The 19,712-nt window shown below is 34.7% G+C and overlaps 3 protein-coding genes across 3 annotated transcripts; 2 read left to right on the top strand and 1 right to left on the bottom strand.

Moving 5' to 3' along the window:
- Positions 1-119: 119 nt before the first annotated feature.
- On the top strand, positions 120-4,177 carry LOC113867487 (succinate--CoA ligase [ADP-forming] subunit alpha, mitochondrial). The gene is made up of 7 exons (XM_027502849.1): positions 120-366; positions 489-698; positions 1,278-1,448; positions 1,859-1,982; positions 2,139-2,200; positions 2,981-3,062; positions 3,617-4,177. Exons 1-7 carry the CDS (start codon positions 181-183, stop codon positions 3,754-3,756), a joined length of 975 nt encoding a protein of 324 aa, XP_027358650.1. The 5' UTR covers positions 120-180; the 3' UTR covers positions 3,757-4,177.
- Positions 4,178-5,851: 1,674 nt separating this feature from the next.
- LOC113867227 (dolichyl-diphosphooligosaccharide--protein glycosyltransferase subunit STT3B) lies at positions 5,852-12,422 on the top strand. The gene is made up of 6 exons (XM_027502388.1): positions 5,852-7,005; positions 7,650-8,186; positions 8,601-9,055; positions 9,781-9,903; positions 10,529-10,588; positions 11,146-12,422. The coding sequence occupies exons 1-6, from the start codon at positions 6,112-6,114 to the stop codon at positions 11,273-11,275; spliced, it is 2,199 nt and encodes a 732-aa protein (XP_027358189.1). The 5' UTR covers positions 5,852-6,111; the 3' UTR covers positions 11,276-12,422.
- On the bottom strand, positions 12,332-15,620 carry LOC113867228. The gene is made up of 3 exons (XM_027502389.1): positions 15,166-15,620; positions 14,011-14,147; positions 12,332-13,634 (listed from the first exon to the last, which is right to left on the bottom strand). The coding sequence occupies exons 1-3, from the start codon at positions 15,289-15,291 to the stop codon at positions 12,842-12,844; spliced, it is 1,056 nt and encodes a 351-aa protein (XP_027358190.1). The 5' UTR covers positions 15,292-15,620; the 3' UTR covers positions 12,332-12,841.
- Positions 15,621-19,712: the final 4,092 nt, after the last annotated feature.

Genomic DNA, 19,712 nt, shown 5'->3' on the forward strand with positions numbered 1-19,712 from the left:
ATTTTACACAAATAATATGATTTTAAAATATTTATTTATAAATATTATGTCTGAGTTTTTGAAATAAAAAAGAAAAGTCCAAGAAAGAGGGAGGTATTTGTATTTTGGTAAGGAGTATCATTTGGAACCAGCAATTAGCAAGCAGCGTGCAAATCACATTCTCAACTAAGAGCGAGAGAGATGGGAAGGCAAGCCATAACTAAGTTGATGGCTTCGATCGCGTCGCGCCGCCACTTCATCCGCCACTTCTCGGCGGCGACGCCGGCGGTGTTCGTCGACAAGAGCACTCGCGTCATCTGCCAAGGCATCACCGGCAAAAACGGCACCTTCCACACCGAACAAGCCATCGAATACGGCACCAACATGGTTCCGTCTCTCTCTCTTATAGATCGATCCATGCATTTCTCTTTCTCTCTCTCGTTGTTGTTATGCTTTTGATGCTAACGACGCTGGTTTTGTTTCGTTAACGGAACCCTAACTTCTAACAGGTTGGTGGTGTGACTCCTAAGAAAGGTGGAACCGAACATTTAGGTCTTCCAGTTTTCAACACCGTTGCGGAAGCGAAGGCTGAAACCAAAGCCAATGCTTCCGTCATCTACGTTCCTCCGCCATTTGCTGCTGCCGCCATCATGGAGGCTATGGAGGCTGAATTGGATCTCGTTGTTTGCATCACTGAGGGAATTCCTCAGCATGATATGGTGAGTCGTTTCTCACTGTTGAATTGTTAATAATTTATGTGATTTGTCAACTGTATTGTTGCCATTTATGTGGAATGTACTTCACAATTTGTTATCTAAAGGCTTATGTTGTTGTGATTTAAATTGCTTTTTGGTTTTGGTGTAAGTCTGTGTTGGTCTGTTTTCTGCCTGTTTGTGTAATACAAAGTTTATATGATGCCTAATGCATGCACATCTTTGATAGAGAAATGGTATATAGGATGAATGTTTTCGTTACGGATTTGCACAAATTTGAAATTGATGATTGGAGTTTCTGCATGTCCATACAAGATCGGGGGAGAGAGGAGATAGAGTAAGGGTTTGCATGTTATAACTTTCTTTTGTGAGTTTTTATGCTGTATATTTTGTATCAAAAAGGTTTTCCCTTTGATATTGTTTAACTTATTTTGAGAAACAGGGACTAGTTGAATGTTTTGTGTAGTGATGCCTTCTGTTTGAACTTGGGAATATGGTGTTTATGAATTTAGTGTGTAGTTTGTTTTGGGGTTTCTGCTGCTAATTTAGATGTAGGAGCTGAAGTTGATATTTTTTCAATGTCAGGTACGGGTTAAAGCGGCACTTAACAGGCAGTCCAAAACTCGGCTGATAGGACCAAACTGCCCTGGTATTATCAAGCCTGGGGAATGTAAAATTGGAATCATGCCGGGTTATATTCACAAACCTGGTCGCATAGGAATTGTTTCTCGTTCTGGTACCTTGACATATGAAGCGGTGAGTCCTTATTTTGATATCAGGAAGACAATTTATTTTTGTTGCAGTAGTGTAGATTGCCTTATATATGTTGTTGATGAGCTTTTAAACTTTAACTTCATCCTTCCCCTACCAGTTGGTAGTGATGTGTTGGTGATTTGTCAAAATATTGACGTATTGTACTGTCTATAATATGCCATTATTGTAGTATTTTATGCTGTAAAAGGAAATCTCAACTTTCTTAATTCTTACATTTTTAAAATTTTTTAATTGTAGCTTTAAGAATGAGAACACACCTGATGCTTGTGTATTAATGAGCTTATCCCTTGAAGTTATTGCATTGCCATTTGAAATTTGAAGTTTATTGGATGCACACTGTGATGATGGTTACCCATGGATCATAAACCATATGTTTGTTTATTCCTATTTAGGTTTTCCAAACAACTGCTGTTGGCCTTGGACAATCCACTTGTGTGGGTATAGGAGGAGATCCCTTTAATGGAACAAATTTTGTTGATTGCCTTCAGAAGTTCCTGGCAGATCCTCAGACAGAAGGTACTTTGTCATATTTTTGCTGTGTGTTCTGTTTATCACTTTATCCAATGAATCTAGGTGATGTCATCTGTGTATAGTTTCTTTGCCTTATGAATGTTTCAGTAGGATTAACGGGACATGATTATTTATTATAATTGCTTTTTTGGTGTAATTCAGGTATCATTCTTATAGGAGAGATAGGAGGTACTGCAGAAGAGGATGCTGCTGCACTAATTAAGGTTCCTTTTTAAATGTATTCTGTGCATAAATTTCTATCTTTTATATGTCATCATTGCCTGAACATTTCAAATAACTTTGAAGTTTTTCTGTCTCATGGGTAGAGCTGCAATATGGGCTATAGCCCACAGCCCACCCCACATAACCCACCACTACACAGTCCTATTTTTTTTACGCCCCATACATAGTAGGTTTTCATTTAAATAAATCATTTTGATAATAGATGACTTAATAAATTTAGCTAATGTTGTTTTTCGTTGTTAATAGATCATCTTTGTTTAATGCAACACCTATCATCCCTTTCCTCCTGTTGTAAACATGGGTACAGGGCCTATCAGATATACACACTGCTTAGTGTGTAACATGCTGCATTGTTATTATTCTGTTCCAGTCATGTTCTCACCTCCCTCACACTAGATCAATATATGCTCACCCTTGTTCTCAATAATGTGAATTGATAGTGATCAACTGTAAATGATCTCTTCTTTAGTCCAAATTATTTAGGCATGATTTCTTGTTATTTTGCTTCTGTTTTTCTACACAGTTGCATTTTGACGTTATGATCTCTAAATCTGGTATATTCTTCAACAGGATGGCAAACTATTGATTTGATGTATCAAATGTTAATTTCAAAATGATGGGAGTTTGTGTTTTAGTCTTGGATATCTTTAATTGTAGTTGGATAGTCTCATTCTATCGACAAAGACCAAACACATGCTCATTGTCTTTTCCCAAGACTATTTTCATGAATTGTTGATTTGATTTTATGAATGACTATACAGGAAAGTGGGACTGAGAAACCTGTTGTTGCATTTATTGCTGGATTAACTGCTCCTCCTGGCCGTCGTATGGGTCATGCTGGAGGTAAGATTATTTCTAAATCTTTTTGAAACATAAGGATTTTGATAGAAATTATCATTCCAGCAATTTGCTTGACTTATTTTTGGAACTTGTTTCAAAATTTCACTTTATTGGTTCCAACTGAAAGGAAGTAGATCCACTTGCTAGATTGTGTGGCTTTTGATGTTTAGTTTGGTTTACAAGTAACAATATTTATTGATTATATTTTTATTTGTTCTTTCCTAATTGTTCCAAGAACTGTGGTGGGTATGATTGGATACATGTTGGACTTATGCAAAATATTTGGTACAATGTGTGCAATGGTTTAATGAATCCACACAGAAACCGTCAAGTTATTTTGTGGAGATTTGGCACTGTGCCTTCATCTAGATGAAGGGTTACTTGAGTAAATTATCTCTATTGAAACTGGTGAGGCTAGCCAGCTTGGGAAAATACATGCATGCTGGTGAAAATGCATGTTTAGCTTTACAGCTGCACGTAATTTATTTCGATCTTCATTTTGCTTCATTTTTGTATGATACTATTATAATCGTGCATCCTTACATTTGTTCTTGCAGCTATTGTGTCGGGTGGCAAAGGTACTGCACAAGACAAAATTAATACCCTCAGGGAAGCTGGGGTAACAGTTGTGGAGTCCCCTGCCAAAATTGGAGCTGCCATGCTTGATGTTTTCAAGCAGAGGGGCTTGGTGCAATAGTTTGGGTTCATTTAACTTCATCAAATCATTTTGGTTTCGATTATTTATAACATGTTCACAACACTTGATTCCCATTGATAATGATGGGCCTTTTTTCTTTTTCAAATTTACGAGAGGTGCATTAAAATAAAAGTAATTCGAGATGCTTTATATATACGGGAAAGTTTGATAGAGCCCCTTTGAACTTAAGTTTTTGTGGCGCCGGTTTGTTAACAGATCCTTTGCAGTGAATTTCCAACAACTTCAAGTAGCCATAACTCCAAACGTGTCTGCGAGTTTGGTCAGTTATGTTATCCTATGATAACATGTTCGTTCTGGATAGCTCTGGGAATTTTTGTGGTAGCATTATTTGTTATGAAGATGCTTTCTTTTTTTTCTTTTTTTAATATTGACACTAGAAGGTATTTGATAGACGTGAACAGGTAACATTTTTCAGTAGTTATTTTGATGGTTCATGAGGGTAAAATATTCATTTTGTTGAAAATATGATGCCTTTTGTTTTTACTCTGAAAGAATTGTGTATAGTTACATTAAAAAAAACTATTGATTTTAATTTGTCACCAAGCTCGTATATTAACCTAAAATTTATCATTAACATTGAAAAGAATTATTTCCTCTGAAGTTTTAGACAAATTAAAGCTTGTTTTAATAGCCGGCGTTAGTTTTATCTATTAATAATCTCTTTGACGTGAAAACTGTCGTAATTTGGGATTTTGTGCTTTGTAATTCTTGCCTGCTGGTTAGATGTCAAATTTAGCCGCAATGAGAGGCGCAGTATTTCTTCATTGGGTCGGGAAATCACTGCAGGATGCTTTTTTCCCCTTGTGCGCAAACATTAGTGTAAAGGTTCGCTATGATGATAAAACTTATTGACCCTCTGCACTTTGCACCCAAAGTGAGACAAAACATGCTACAAAAAGGGCAGCAAAAATGGGCTTTTTCTTTTGCCAAAATAGAAGAAATTGGAAAATAATTTCTTAAAATAAACAAATCAAAATATATTTTCAGTCCAGGTTATTTTTACTATGTCATTTCAAGTATCGTATTTTTTAATAAGAAAATAATAAATGTCGTCTATATATTATTCTTATTAAAAGCAACGCAGATGATATTTATTTATTTTACTATTTAAAAAAATATTTACTTGCAACATCGAAATGTAATGGAAGAAAGAGATAACTGTGTTTGGTTTTGACGGAAGAAGAGAGTGCTCCCTCTCCTTTTATTGAACCTCTCACCCGAAAGCTCCACGAGATTCTCAAAGATTCGGACAAAGGTGCAGCCCAATTTTGTTTCAAAGAAGAAACCATTGAAGAGATCATGCAAGAGCTTTACAAAGAGATCATCGCTTCCTCACCTCTCCCTAAACCTCTTTCCCCACTCCCTCTCATTCTCCAAATGGATAATTTGGTGGTAGAGCCAGAGCAGCTGCAAGACCTGCATGATGATCACTCTGTGGGGCTTGCAGTTAGTGAAGAGAAGAAAGATGATGAAGAAGATTTTGACGATGAGTGGCTGGCAAGGGTGCTTACATGGGGTCAGGGTCAGGTTCTCTAATTTACGCAAAAAAGCCGCAAAAATGAAATCTTTCTAAAATAAATGCCACAGAAAATGAAAAAGACATTCTTACTTCCCCGGAAAATTTGTTATATGATAATACTGATCCACTACACTAAACAAGCTGTTTGGTTGTGATCAACTACGTGGAATTTTATTTTATTTTACTTTTCAAAGCGACAGCATTATTTAGCTCTAAAATTTGTTTGCAAAAAAATGTTTTAAGTCAAATAACTCTACTAATTAGGTTAATTAATTAGTAAATCATTAACTGCTTTAAATAAGAAGTCTATTAATTAACAAATAAAATTTTAAGTAACATTTAAACTTACACTCAGTCTATTAAATTTTACAAGCAGATAACATATAATATAATAAAATTTAAACTATTAAATGTAACACTTTTAAGAGGACAAGATAAAAATAAAATATTCTGCCCGGTTTCTGAAGGGAAAAAAAAAAACGTGTTAATAGTTGACAAGGATACCTCATTGTTTGGATCCTATGGTATATGTGGGGTTATAGGTTCTTGAAAAGCGGTGTTTGGAATCTACACTCTCTGGATCCCTAGCCAGGAATTGGAACACTTGGATCGATCCACAGTTCCAACATCCAACCATTGACTTTGACTCTTCTTCGTTCGTTCGTTCATTCACTCACTCATTCTCTTCCTTCACTTCCGTCTCCGCCAGATCCATCATCTTCACTTTCTCACTCACTCACACTCTCACTCCCAATTTTCCCGAGAAAATCCCAAATTTTCTATGAATACCCGATCCACATAGATCCACTCCACCTATGGTCGGCACCTCGAAACCCGGTTCTCCATCCCCAATGGCGCAAGATCTACTCCATTCCCTCTCCCTCCCCAAAACCCTAAAGCTCAAAACCAAACAACAAGAACTCCTCATCCGCGTCGCTGCACTATGCCTCATCTACATCCTCGCCTTCATCACGCGCCTCTTCAGCGTCCTCCGCTACGAATCCATGATCCATGAGTTTGACCCTTACTTCAACTACCGCACCACGCTCTTCCTCACGCGCCACGGCTTCGCCGAGTTCTGGAACTGGTTCGACTCAGAGAGTTGGTACCCTCTCGGCCGCATCATCGGGGGCACGCTCTACCCCGGCCTCATGGTCACCGCCGCCGCAATCTTCTCCGTCCTCCGATTCCTCCGCTTCGCCGTCCACATCCGCGAGGTTTGCGTTTTAACGGCGCCGTTTTTCGCGTCCAACACGACGCTCGTGGCGTACTTCTTCGGCAAGGAGGTATGGGATTCCGGCGCCGGGATCGTGGCGGCGGCGTTGATCGCGATTTGCCCTGGCTACATCTCGCGGTCTGTTGCAGGTTCTTACGATAACGAAGGAGTTGCGATCTTCGCGTTGTTGTTGACGTTTTATCTTTTTGTGAAAGCGGTGAACACAGGGTCGTTGGCTTGGGCTTTGGCTTCGGCGTTTGGGTACTTCTATATGGTGTCTGCGTGGGGTGGTTATGTTTTTATCATCAATTTGGTTCCGCTTTATGTGTTGGTTTTGTTGGTGACTGGGAGGTACTCGATGAGGCTCTATGTTGCTTATAATTGCATGTATGTGTTGGGAATGTTGCTTGCCATGCAGATTAGGTTTGTGGGGTTCCAGCATGTTCAGTCTGGAGAGCACATGGCTGCTATGGGCGTCTTTTTCTTGCTTCAGGTTGGTTAGGTTCATTGTGTTTTTTCTCTTTATCACCTTCTTGACTTGATGTGTATCTATGTGTAAATTAATTGTATTGAATTTAATTTTATAGCAATTTTCTTAGTTTATTTGTGCTGTGTTATTTTGAGTGTGGTCCTGTATTTGGCATTGGAATTTATGCATATGTGTCGTATGGAGAAACATAAATGCGCATGGGATTGATTTCTGCGTATCTGTGTTGTTAGAGATTAGTCTCTCCTTAGATGAGCGGGGGTATATACTCTAGGATTCTTGTCATTAAGATATGACAAAGTTTTACGACGATTGGTGACTGCATAGCACAACCCTCCTCTTTTTTGTGGGCTTGGGATATGTATAAAAGTATACTCTAGGAATCTAAATAAATGATAAATTTTTTAATTATTAGTAAATTGTTGTTTTGGTGCCTCCTTTATACATTTTGCTTGGGTGATGTTTAATTATGTCAACAAATAGACTTTTCTAGGTGGGTACTTTTGTCTGGTTGTATTATGACTTGGTTTCTGTTGCAAAATATTGTGATGCTGTGTTGTTTGATCTTCGTGGATGTTGCCGTGTCAGTGCATCTGTTGATTTGCTTAAGGAAGTTAGCATGTGGGTTCTAAGTTGGGTTGATTTTCCAGGTGTTTTTCTTCTTGGATTGGGTGAGGCATTTGCTTAGTGACACAAGATTGTTTCAAGCATTTTTGAGGATCACTGTTACTGGTGCAGTCACTGTTGGTGCTGTTGCTTTGGGAGTAGGCACAGCATCTGGTTATATATCTCCATGGACTGGACGGTTTTACTCGTTGCTTGATCCAACATATGCTAAGGATCACATTCCAATTATTGCGTCTGTCTCTGAGCATCAGCCAACTGCTTGGTCATCATTCATGTTTGATTTTCACATCTTGCTGTTCTTTTTCCCTGCTGGGCTTTATTTTTGCTTCAAGCGCTTGTCAGATGCCACAATCTTCATAGTTATGTATGGTCTTACGAGCATGTATTTTGCTGGGGTTATGGTTCGACTAATTCTTGTTGCTACCCCTGCTGTATGCCTCATCAGTGCTATTGCGGTTTCTGCCACTGTGAAGAATTTGACTCGCTTAGTGAGGGCCAAAAGCCAAGCTGTTCAAAGTGGTTCTGGTAAAGGAACTAGTGCTGCAAAAGGTTCTTCGAAGGTTAGATTTTTCAAAGCAACTTGTAAAGCAACAGTTTTCTTCAGATGAGTTGCATTCTACTGTGTTCAGTTTTTCTCTTTCCTTTTCTGATCACATGCTAATCCAATAAATACCATCCCTATCCTTCAATTTCGTCCACTTGCTCCATTTTGTTAATTATTGGAAAGATGAATTGGTTGTTGCTTGATATTTTTCAATGATATAATTACTTGAATGGGTAATGTGCACCTGACAGTAGGTTTGGTACTTGCCATGTTTTTTCACAACAGTTACTGTGTAATAATTTAACTTCATTAGTTCATCTTGGTCAGCTATAGTCTTAAATATTGTATTAGAATGGTGTTCTTGTCTATTAATATTTTTGTGGTGAATGTTGATGTGACAATTTAATTGTGTATTGTTACTTACACGCAGGGTGTAGTTGATAATTCCCAGCCTTTCCAAAAGAATGGTGCCATTTTGTTGCTTCTTGGTGCTTTCTATTTACTCAGTAGATATGCTATTCACTGCACTTGGGTCACATCAGAGGCTTACTCATCTCCCTCAATTGTCTTGGCTGCAAGGGGTGCCCACGGTAACAGGGTTATCTTTGATGATTATCGTGAGGCTTACTTTTGGCTTCGCCAGAACACTCCACCAGATGCTAAAGTGATGTCATGGTGGGATTATGGTTATCAAATCACTGCCATGGGAAACAGAACAGTTATTGTTGACAATAACACCTGGAACAATACACACATAGCTACTGTTGGGCGTGCAATGTCATCTTATGAGGATGAGGCTTATGAAATAATGAGATCACTTGATGTGGACTATGTATTAGTTGTGTTTGGTGGGGTTACTGGTTATTCTTCTGATGATATTAATAAGTAAGGCCTTATCAAGTAACATATTTTTCCTTTACATCCGTGTTTTCTTAATGCATGTGCCTTTTTCTTTATGAAATATGCTACATAGAGATGACCTTTGCAGTCATAAATTTCTTCAAAACTTGTAAAGGTAGCTTCATTAGAGTTGTTGAGCATATAGAAGTTAAGCATTGCGACTTGTCACCTGAGCTTTGAGCCACTTGTATTGTGTAGACTGTAGGTAGCGTTACTCTTTCTCTATTTTTGAGACTGGTCATTTTTGTCTATAATAAAAAGTTGGTGTAGTATTTACCCTCCCCTTTCATACCTGTTGTGTATTCATTTTTTTTAAGAAAATAAATTTTGTAGACATTTGATCATCAAGTTGGGGCAGATTGGCAGGCTATTTCTGTGAAAACATGAACTAAGATAACTTGGGTCTAAACATGTTTGTCTTGTGGCTTTTTAGGAGTCTTATTCCTTTCTGTCGTGAAAAAATATCTCTTGGTTTCTAATGATTGATTGGTTGGAATGAGTTTGCGTAGCGTGGTGTTAGATTTATCTGTTGCTTCTTTTTTTTCCATTTACAAAGATATAGGTATGCATTTCTTGATCATGTACTGGATATTGACTTTTCTGTTTTCCCCTTTTTTTAATTTGTTTATCATTATGATTTGTATAATTATGTATCTATCTTCCCTGCTATAATGCATCTGACACTTGTGTAATTCATAACTCTTGTGTAGATTTCTGTGGATGGTAAGAATTGGTGGTGGGGTTTTTCCTGTGATAAAGGAACCTGATTACCTTGTCAATGGAGAATATCGTGTAGATAAAGGAGCGGCTCCCAAGATGTTGAACTGTCTTATGTAAGTTTATTAGCACTACTAGTTGGGCTTGGCATTTGAGTTATCATTGAAGTTCCTGCAAATCCGAATGGACACAAGTCTGAGTTTGGGTTTGGTATATCAGTAGAGTTATAAACTAAACTTGACAAGATCAATTTATGGAATAACAGTATTGTAAAGTTGGACTATGCCCTCCAGGGGCACTGAAGTTTAACTAGGTTGGAATTCCTTAACAGTCTGTGCTGAATAAAACATAAAATAAGAGATTTTAATTTAACAGTTTAGGAGCTTCTCCCCCTTATCTATTCTCTATTCCAATTCTTCCAATAACACACTGTCAAACAGTTTTCAATTTAGCATAACTTTAAGCTAAAAAAAATTATTAAATTGCCAAACAACTTTAATTTTGATTTTAATGCTTTTATTTTTAGCTTTAAAGATCCTAAAAAGTAAGGCCAAATGCTACTGCTTCCCCAGTGTGAATCAGGTGCTATTTTTTTCAAGCACAGAAAAAAGGAATAAAAAGGAAGTTGTTCAGTAATTTAGGATAACCTTGTTGCTGATATTTATATATGTAAATGTAAAGGCACATGATGAATTGATAAATCATGATATAATTATATTTTTGTTGGTCTATGATTCTTAGGTACAAGCTTTCTTATTATCGGTTTGGGGAGCTGACAACAGAATATGGCAAACCACCTGGGTAAGTTTCATAGCCCTTATTGTTGGTATAATTTGAACAATGACACACTAGAAAATATAGGTGTCCTTGCAGTAGTGTTACTGACAAAGGGAATATGCAAAATCTGTACCACTTGATTAGCTATATGGAAATCATGCTTTTTGTTAAAAATACTTGAAATAGTTTATCAAATTTTCAACTTAGACAAGTTTCTGATGGTAGGAAGGCCTATATTAAAATCAAGTTTAGGACATCCCATGTAATACGCTGTGTAGTATAGTAGTAGGCAGTTAGATTGAGATATATTAAGTCGAAGAACCTCATTTTGGCCTTATATCATGCCTGTTAAAATTTCATAACTAGATGTTTCTTGCAATATTGCTATCTTCTTTCGAAGGAATTGAATATGAATTGTACCACTGGCTATCCATAGCATTTGTCCAAAGAAAACCTGAATGGGGATTTCAAATTGGCAGGATAGTAATTTGTGTTAACATGCTTTGTTTGAAGAAACTTATATATATATATATATTTATATATATTTTAAATTTATAACCACATATATCTTGGAATTACAGGTATGATCGCGCTAGAGGTGTTGAAATTGGAAATAAGGACATAAAGCTTGAGTACTTGGAAGAGGCGTTTACTACGCAGAATTGGATAGTTCGTATTTATAAAGTGAAACCACCTAAAAACAGGTGGTAACTCTAACCTTTATCCCCCCAAAGCAAAAAAAAAAAAAAGAAAAAAAAAAAAGAAAGACTGTTTTTCTCTGCGGGAAATGATAGCATTTTAGTGAACTTGAGCGCTGAAAATTGTTAGCAATGTTTTAGATTGTGGACTATTTTTTGATGTAGAATTCAGTTGAGGTAATTTTGTGGATTTATTTGAAATGTTTGCACAATTTAACCTATTGGCATAGAGCCACTCGTTTGGAGCGAATCATTCTCGTGAAGAACTGTTTAGAACCGAATCGAATCATACAGGAGTGACTAATATTTCGCTTCAAATAAAATATTGGGTTATTTGATGTGTATGTGTACCTCGGCTCGTTGCATGAAGAGAACAAGAGAAATCACTGCTATTTTTTTAAAGCATTGCTTCTAGAAGTTCAAGAAATCTCAGTCTATCAACAATATTAGTGAACTGCGATGCAGAACACGCCAATTAAATCTGATGGGTTATTTGACACCAAAAGAATCTTACTAAGCAAATATTATTGTAAATACATGTGCGAACTGCGAACCCTAGAATTTCCTATAGCAAATCGCTATAAAATAAACAGAGCCACAGATCTGCAATTTCAATGGGGATAATCTTCTTCAGTGCGTCGGTGATGTGATTCAGCCATGTGCTTTGTCCTTATCATGTGTAATAGAATGGGGGAACACGCATGTAAGTTAATCCCTGCATTCAAAGTAGTTTACCTGCAAATCTTTGTTTAGCATTGCTTCTCCACCACGAAAGTATTTATACCAATATTTTCCATAAAATAGTTATTTGCTTGTTTTCAGCATATTGAAAGCATATTTATGTCAAAAGCGCACCCACCCTACTTTATGCATTATATAAGGTTTTGTACGATGGAGCCATGATTGGATGGACCACTTCATGGAGCTCTTATTCATTATATATTTTGATTTCTAATGACACGCAAAAATCAAACAAAAATTATTATATTAGAATAGGCCAGTTGCTAAGCAAACTCCAATATCAGACAGAGAGCTTGGTTACTTGGATTTATTAGATGGGGAAATTACTGAATACACAGGGCAGAAGAACTAATCCAATTGAATAATAGTAGTGTCCGTGTAACACGGTTTACATAAATTAACCGAATATTGCAGTATAATGGGTCTCGAGAAAAAAAAATTATAAATACTTACACAATGTACTTAATGATAAAGACATGATACAGTTAACCACTGAACAAAATGACTTTCACTTACTGGACTCAAACATTTTATAAAGGAAATTATCAATCTGTAAATAACTCTTATAATCCAGGTGGGGTGACCATTATTGGTACAATCCACCATTTTCATGCACCATTTCCTCAGTTGCTACTGCTGCAGCATTTCTTCTTGGAAAATCATCAACCCCTTGGCTACTCTATGCCTGGAATAAATATCCTAACTCTGTATTTTTTTTTTCTTTTTCTTTTTTCCCCCTTCTTGGCTCAGGTTTACTAACCCAAGATAGTTGCATCTTGTTGCAATTTATGTGTGTAATGTCAAAAGAATAATTTGCACAAAATAGAATCAATATGCACTAATCAAGGGCAGCTTTGCTTCTGCGGCCAGTTATTGGGATTGGTAAACCATCAAAGATAGGTCTTGTGATGGCTGCTTGCAAGTCTGGTTTCAAATTCCATATAGCAGGTGGCCAGGCTGGAGCTGAATTATTCTTTTCCTGTTCTCTGAGGCTTGATGCACTTGACGATTTGCGCACTCCAGCAAGGCCATCGGTAAATATAGATTCTCCCAACCCCACTGGAATTGAATCTAGCCATCCTGATTCTGACTCCGAAAACAGTGCTGCTCGGCTAGCTGATTTTGGCCTCATGTTTAATGCTTTCCCAGTTGAAGAAAAACCATTTGATCCACTACCATTTCCTTCTTTTAAAATCTTTTCTGGTGTGCTGGCTCCATTATCAACTTCAGCTTTCTGACGTCTGCGGACAGATTTCTCATCGGACTTCTCAGATCCCCCATCCCCAATATCTGCAAACGGCACATACTCATGCATTTCATCAGTTCCAGTCAGTAGATCGAATGCTACATTTGTTGACTTGGGGTAATCATTTGATGGGGGGTCTAAATTTGATGAGGACTTGGGAAGCCACTCTCCTGTAGAATGATCTGCACTCACAGATGTGTAAACTGCCATTTCTGTTCCTTCGAATGTATCTCTTGAACTCGAAGATTTGAGTCCATAGTATTTCTGTAAAATGCTCATAGCTGGAGAAATATTCTGTTGTGGCGGTTTCAATCTTAAGGAATGGAGAGGCTCCTTCATGGCAGATTGACCCATGCGTGGGGGTCTCCTTTCAGTACTATTATCTCTGCAATGAGTTTCCATTAAAAATGAGTCTCTGTAATCCAGCACAGAATCTTAAATCAAAGTGACTGGTTAGTAGAGCTATGCTATCTGATCTAAAGAGCAAATCTCGTAAACTTTACTATTGAGCCATTACATTCATAGTACTTAAAAATATTCAGTATGAAAATTTTCTATAGGGAAAATAAAAAGGAGTATTAAGATAGGCATATCAAATTTACACACAAAATCAATAAAAATTCACAATGATGATATTAGAAGAAGACCAAGTGAAAAAATATAACTAGTGTGTGTGAGAACTAGGAGCATACATAGCTAACAGCTAAGCACTTGTAATCTCACAAGAACTGGCATCAAATTCTAAATGAGTATAATAGTACCTCAACTTGGCAGGTTCATCAAGTGGACCAGGAGTGGGAGATGGTGGATGTCGTCCTGGTAATGGAATTCTCAACGTCTTCAGTGCAAACATTTGAAGATCTGTGGCTAACCCATTCATCCTTTTGATGTCCGCTACCTAAGTCATTTACAAGGAATTTTTATTGGAAGATTTCAGTGTCCTGTTATCAGAGACCATAAAGCAATAATGCATGTATTCATTGGTAGGGACTATAAAATTTCAGGATCAGCTATATGGTGCATGCATACACGACACATCAGTAATATGTACTTGAGAGTAATAAATTTAATGATGAATTCAAGTAAACTACTTTTATCTCAGAGAATTCAAGGTAAGGTTATGTATTGTCATACGCTTATGTGAATTTGCACATTAGACAATCACCAATTTTGTATGAACGCATTTCAAGAAGAGAATCCATGATGTCTATAAAGTGTTTGATTCATTGACCAATGCTAAGAACAGATGACCACATTCACAAGTGGTTGGAACGCATTAGTTTGAAAACAGCTGCTCCTCTCATCATTTAGGCCACACTCAGAAAAGAAGGAGATAAGTTTTTTGATAATGGAACCTGAAAACCCTTCATTCCTATTCTCATTCCCTTGTCGCCAATCGTTCAAATCATTACCAAAAAAAAAAATCCTAAACTTTGATAATGCAACTGAAAGGAGAAATCATGGATTACATACTTTCAAACGAAAAGTTTAACTCCTCTCATATTATCATATAGATGTCTATCTTCCACCATAGCATAGTAATCATTAGAGGAAAAATTGAGTAACTTAAACGGTTCTTTCAGATCAGCTTACTCCTAAAGGATAAAAAAACCAAACAAAACACACATAGATAACCTACAATCCTCCAAAAAAAATATATATATATTTTTTAAAAACGCAACATAACACACAAAATCTTATCTTGTTCATATACATCTACAACCCTTGCGCTAAACACCAATTTAGCATATTGAAAAAATAAAACAGATAAAGAGAAAAACCAAAAATCTACAAAACCCAAAACCAACAAACACATAAAGCAACCAACTTTATCATGCCTTACTCAGTTCTAGGTCAGAGAAAAAAAAAAAAAACCCAAAACAAACAAAGTAAAAAAGACAAGAAAATAGTTGTACCTCAACGCCATACTTGATTGCCACACCAGCAAGAGTGTCCAGTTTTGAAACCTGGTGCTCGATATAACTCACCCCATTACCGCCGCCGCCGCCGCCGCCGTTCTGCAACCCATTTGACGGCGACATCTCCGATCGACCCTCCGACAGCAAGATCTACGATCTGAGACCCAGAATCATGAAATTGACTTGAAGGGGAAGTGGGTGGAGAAGAGAATCGTTAAAAATGAGTAAAAGGGTCAAAGAAAACTGTGATCTTGGAGGAAGAAAAGGAAAGGTAAGGAATGTCGAAGATGGATAGAAACTATTGAAGAAAGGTTGGTTATGAATGTGTTTTTATTTTGGTATAGGTGAAAATAAAAAATGGGGTTTCTTTCTTCCTTTTAAGCTTCAACAGGAATTTGACTTTATTCCACACCACTTCTGCTTCCTCCTGCAATGCAAAAATGAGATTTCTCAATTTCTTGCCCTGTTTTTCCCTTTTTAATTAGAGTCAGTGGGTAATAATGGGTGTCATGTAATTTCTCAACCTTCCTTTATGGTGGCGAGATTTTCAACCAAGATTTAATGTGTTTAATGTGAAAATTTCATCATCAAATAATTAAAATAAGTGCATTACATTAGTCTTTGATATTAATATTAATTTTGAATTAATAAAAATAAAAAAAATTCTAATTTTTTATTATACTTATATGTTCTTAGTATAATAAATACTTGTTTTTAAATAAAAATAATATTTTAAGATGCTTAAAATCAATTTTTAAAATTAATGTTTTCTTAATTAAAATGATAAAATTCATTAAAGAAATGATAAATACAACTAAATTTAATTTAATATTTTACACTCATTTTGAAAAACATTTATTTTTTTAATTTATGATATTCCACTCTTTGTATTTATTATTTTTCCTGAATTTACAGAGTTTCTTTTTTTCATAGAAAGTATAGTCAATGTGGATAACAAAAGATAAATTAAAGTAGAAGCAAATTAATGTATGGACACTTATCTTCCTTTTGTGGGTTAACCAGTTTTCAATCAATTTTAACGTGATATTATATAAATTTTAAAATAAAAAGTATAAGTAAAACAGACAGAGAGAGAGAGAAAAAAAATAAAGTCAAATGATTGTGCAAACACATTGGTGAGGTGAAGGATTCCTTGTACCATGTCAGCGTAGCTCTTCAACTTCTGATATCACTTTTGGATTTGGAATCACGATTATGAGTCCATTTCTTCTTTTAATTAATTTCTTAATTGAGTTTATCACTGATTTATTGGTTTGTTAATTTTGTGTATTAATTAATTAAAAAGATAATTATTTCTGGAGTTGTAAAGTTTCAGAAAGTGGCATGAGTTGTATTAATGTCTCCAATATTATATAATTGGCTAACGCGGTGAGAGATATATCACCGACACATGGTCGAATAGAACCAAAGGCACTGAACAATGTGGTCCCTCTCCTGATTGTAACACTTTTCAACTATTTCATTTTATGATTTTATCACAGTTCATCATTTTCATGAATTATTGTTTGGTGCTGCTTCTCATTCTTTCAATTTTTATTCATTTTTTCAACTTTTTTTTCTTCACTAATGATTTGATCTTGTTTTACATAATGTAATGTTACTGCCCTTTCTTTCTTTCTTTCTTTCTTCCTACTTTGATTCACTGAGTATTGTTATTTTAAGTTTTTAATCACTGCTCAGTGTTTTTTCTTGGAAATTTCTGTTGAAATTGAGTGAGTAGAGCCAAATCATGGGCGCTTGCACAGCATTTTAGGCCAAAAATGCTTGAGTTGCTAATTTTGTCCTTATTTCTTGATCTGCTCACATTTATGATCATGTGATTTTATACATTTTTCATACCAATTTTAAAATAATTTTGCTAAACATTATCACAAGGACAATAATTTAAAATAAAATAAAAATAAAAATATTTTGAAATATCATATTTAATATTGATCAATATATCTTTATTTTAATTTTAATAAAAATTTCTATTTATTACTGCTTTCAATCCCATTTATAAAAAATAAATTAATTTATCAATACATAACAATAGTTAAATACGAAAAATATTAATATTATTTTAAAAGTGTCCATCGTATTAAATAACTAAACCAGTAACTTTATAATAAAGTAAGAGTTTAAAATGAATTTAGTAATTAATACATTTAAAAATAAGTAGTATTTTTTATGATTAAGACTGAAAAAATTTGACAGTTGTTTTTTATAAATAGAACTAGAGGTAGTATTTTTTTTTTAATGATTATATTTATGCAATATTTAGCAAAGCTGTTTTTTTAAAAAAAGATTATATTCATCACACTTTGTCCAAATTTTGAAGAATCAAGTACTTTTACCCTATTATCTAAAATTAGAAAGAAAAAAAAGAGGCATGATTCAAATATTTTTGCTCTTTAATATATAACTATTATCACAATTAAAAAAGCATTATGTTCAATTCCAATTTTCTACCACCTACCTAACAAATGACCAAGTGTAATACCCTGAATGGCTTACTTAAACAACTATTTTAGAAAGAAAAATGTAATTATTGAATGGATTTGTGTAAATTACACTTGCATTCATTTTGTGTGAAGACCTTCTTTCATTAGTTAGGAAGGCAATATCTGGTTAATTAAAAGGAAAAAAGAATAATTGGTGCCATAAACCAATAATGCCTAACAAATAATAAAGTCAAAGAGTGCTGCGAAAAGGGAAGTCAATTGATTCCTTCGCATGCTTTCTTGAGATTCCTTCTGCGTGTTTTACAATATAAATATAAAAAAGATTGATAATAAATTTATTATAATCTGAAAGCTTACCCAAAGCAGTCAACGAAATCAAAGCTATCCGCAAGTTTGATTATTTAGTTAACATACTGTAAACTCACGTTTAAGTTTTTGAAATAATTATAGGCTGTGTTGAAAAAACACAGATTTAAAGAGTTATTAGAAATAAATAGTTTTTATATTATATTTATGTTAATTTTTTATTTTATATATTTAATTTTTAAATATTATTAAATTTAAATATATTTATTCAAAATAAAAAATTTATCTCTCACTCTCTTCTACTCCAAAACCCATTTCTCAAATAATCCTTAAGACATCGTACTGCAAAACCAAACACCAGCTATATTTATAAATGACATGCGAATTTAACATTAAAAGTAAATTTTCATATTTCATAGTTAATCTTTTAAATGGTGTAAGGAAGCATCAGTTAGACTTTAGTTTATGAAATTAATTATGATATATTGTTACTGTAAAAAAAATTGTACGCCCCTTTAATGGCATGCTATCATATTATTTTAAAAATAATTTTTTTATGTAATTAAATAATATAATAATGATTTATATTAAGAAAATAATACATCAAAATTAAAGTTTTAATTTATTCCGAGTGACAAAAGTGAGAATAAAAGAGGTTTATAAATAAATAAATAACGTATATATGAATATAAAATTAGTTCAAAGAAATTATTTTCCCCTTTTATTACAATTAAAAATAAAAAATAATATACCGACGAAAGTACCATTTCTCCCATTCATTTCATTTCAATATATGTTGACATATCAATAAGCAATCCTTTTCTTTTCTTTATTTTTTCCACCCAAAAGCTGAGTACCGGACACACCCTCAGGCCACTGTGTGGACGAGAAAAGTATCTAAAACTGCAATACGACATCAACTTGTTCACGTCATGAGATTTAAAAATTTAATAATTGAAGCATTTAGCATTCCCCTAATAATCGAAAATCTACTATAGTTTTCATATTAAGAAGTTATTTTAAGGACATCCTCTGCTTACTGTTTTAAGTTCAATTTTGCTATGAGTTTGTAATAAAGAAAAAATAAAATGTTGTAATGTTGTAGAGTACATGATAAGTAGATTTCCACGAATTTGTTACATACAGAAAAGAGATTATCAGATAACACATTATGTTATTTTCGTTTTTATTTATTTGTTATCGTAATCATTTAAAAGTCCTAAAACAACCTTAAATAATTTATTTTGATAATTTTAACATATTACTGCTAATACTGATTAATTACTTGTGGATTTAACTTAAAAACTCATATAAGTGATCAAATAAAATTTTTATCATGATTTCAGAATTAGACGACCTGTTTTTTCTTAAACTGTTAGTATTGATACTTTATTAACTTCTTTTATTTTGAGTTTCTTTAACAACTGCCCTTGAAATGTTTGGCAGCAAAGCTAAAAAAAAGTCATTTACTACATTGATCTTGCGACGTTGATCTTGGGATTGCTTGGTCTCAACAAGAGCTGATCGTAATTTCCGTCACTTCCAAGACTATAAAGAAATGAGAGTGAATACTAGATTAGTATTCGCCTACTCCACCAACATTTCAACCCACAAGATATGGCTCACCAATAATTATTGCCTGTGCCCCCTTATTGATAGCAAAGTTAGTGCCACAACTTGAGGAAACAAGTTGAAACTTCTCAACAAAGTAGACACCACTTATATTCATTAAGAACTTAAACTTGCTATATTGATGGCAAAGTTTGTGCCATC

This window comes from Abrus precatorius, unplaced genomic scaffold (genome assembly GCF_003935025.1).
Source record: "Abrus precatorius isolate BTA unplaced genomic scaffold, Abrus_2018 Scaffold5, whole genome shotgun sequence".
In the NCBI taxonomy this organism is placed as follows: Eukaryota; Viridiplantae; Streptophyta; class Magnoliopsida; order Fabales; family Fabaceae; genus Abrus; species Abrus precatorius.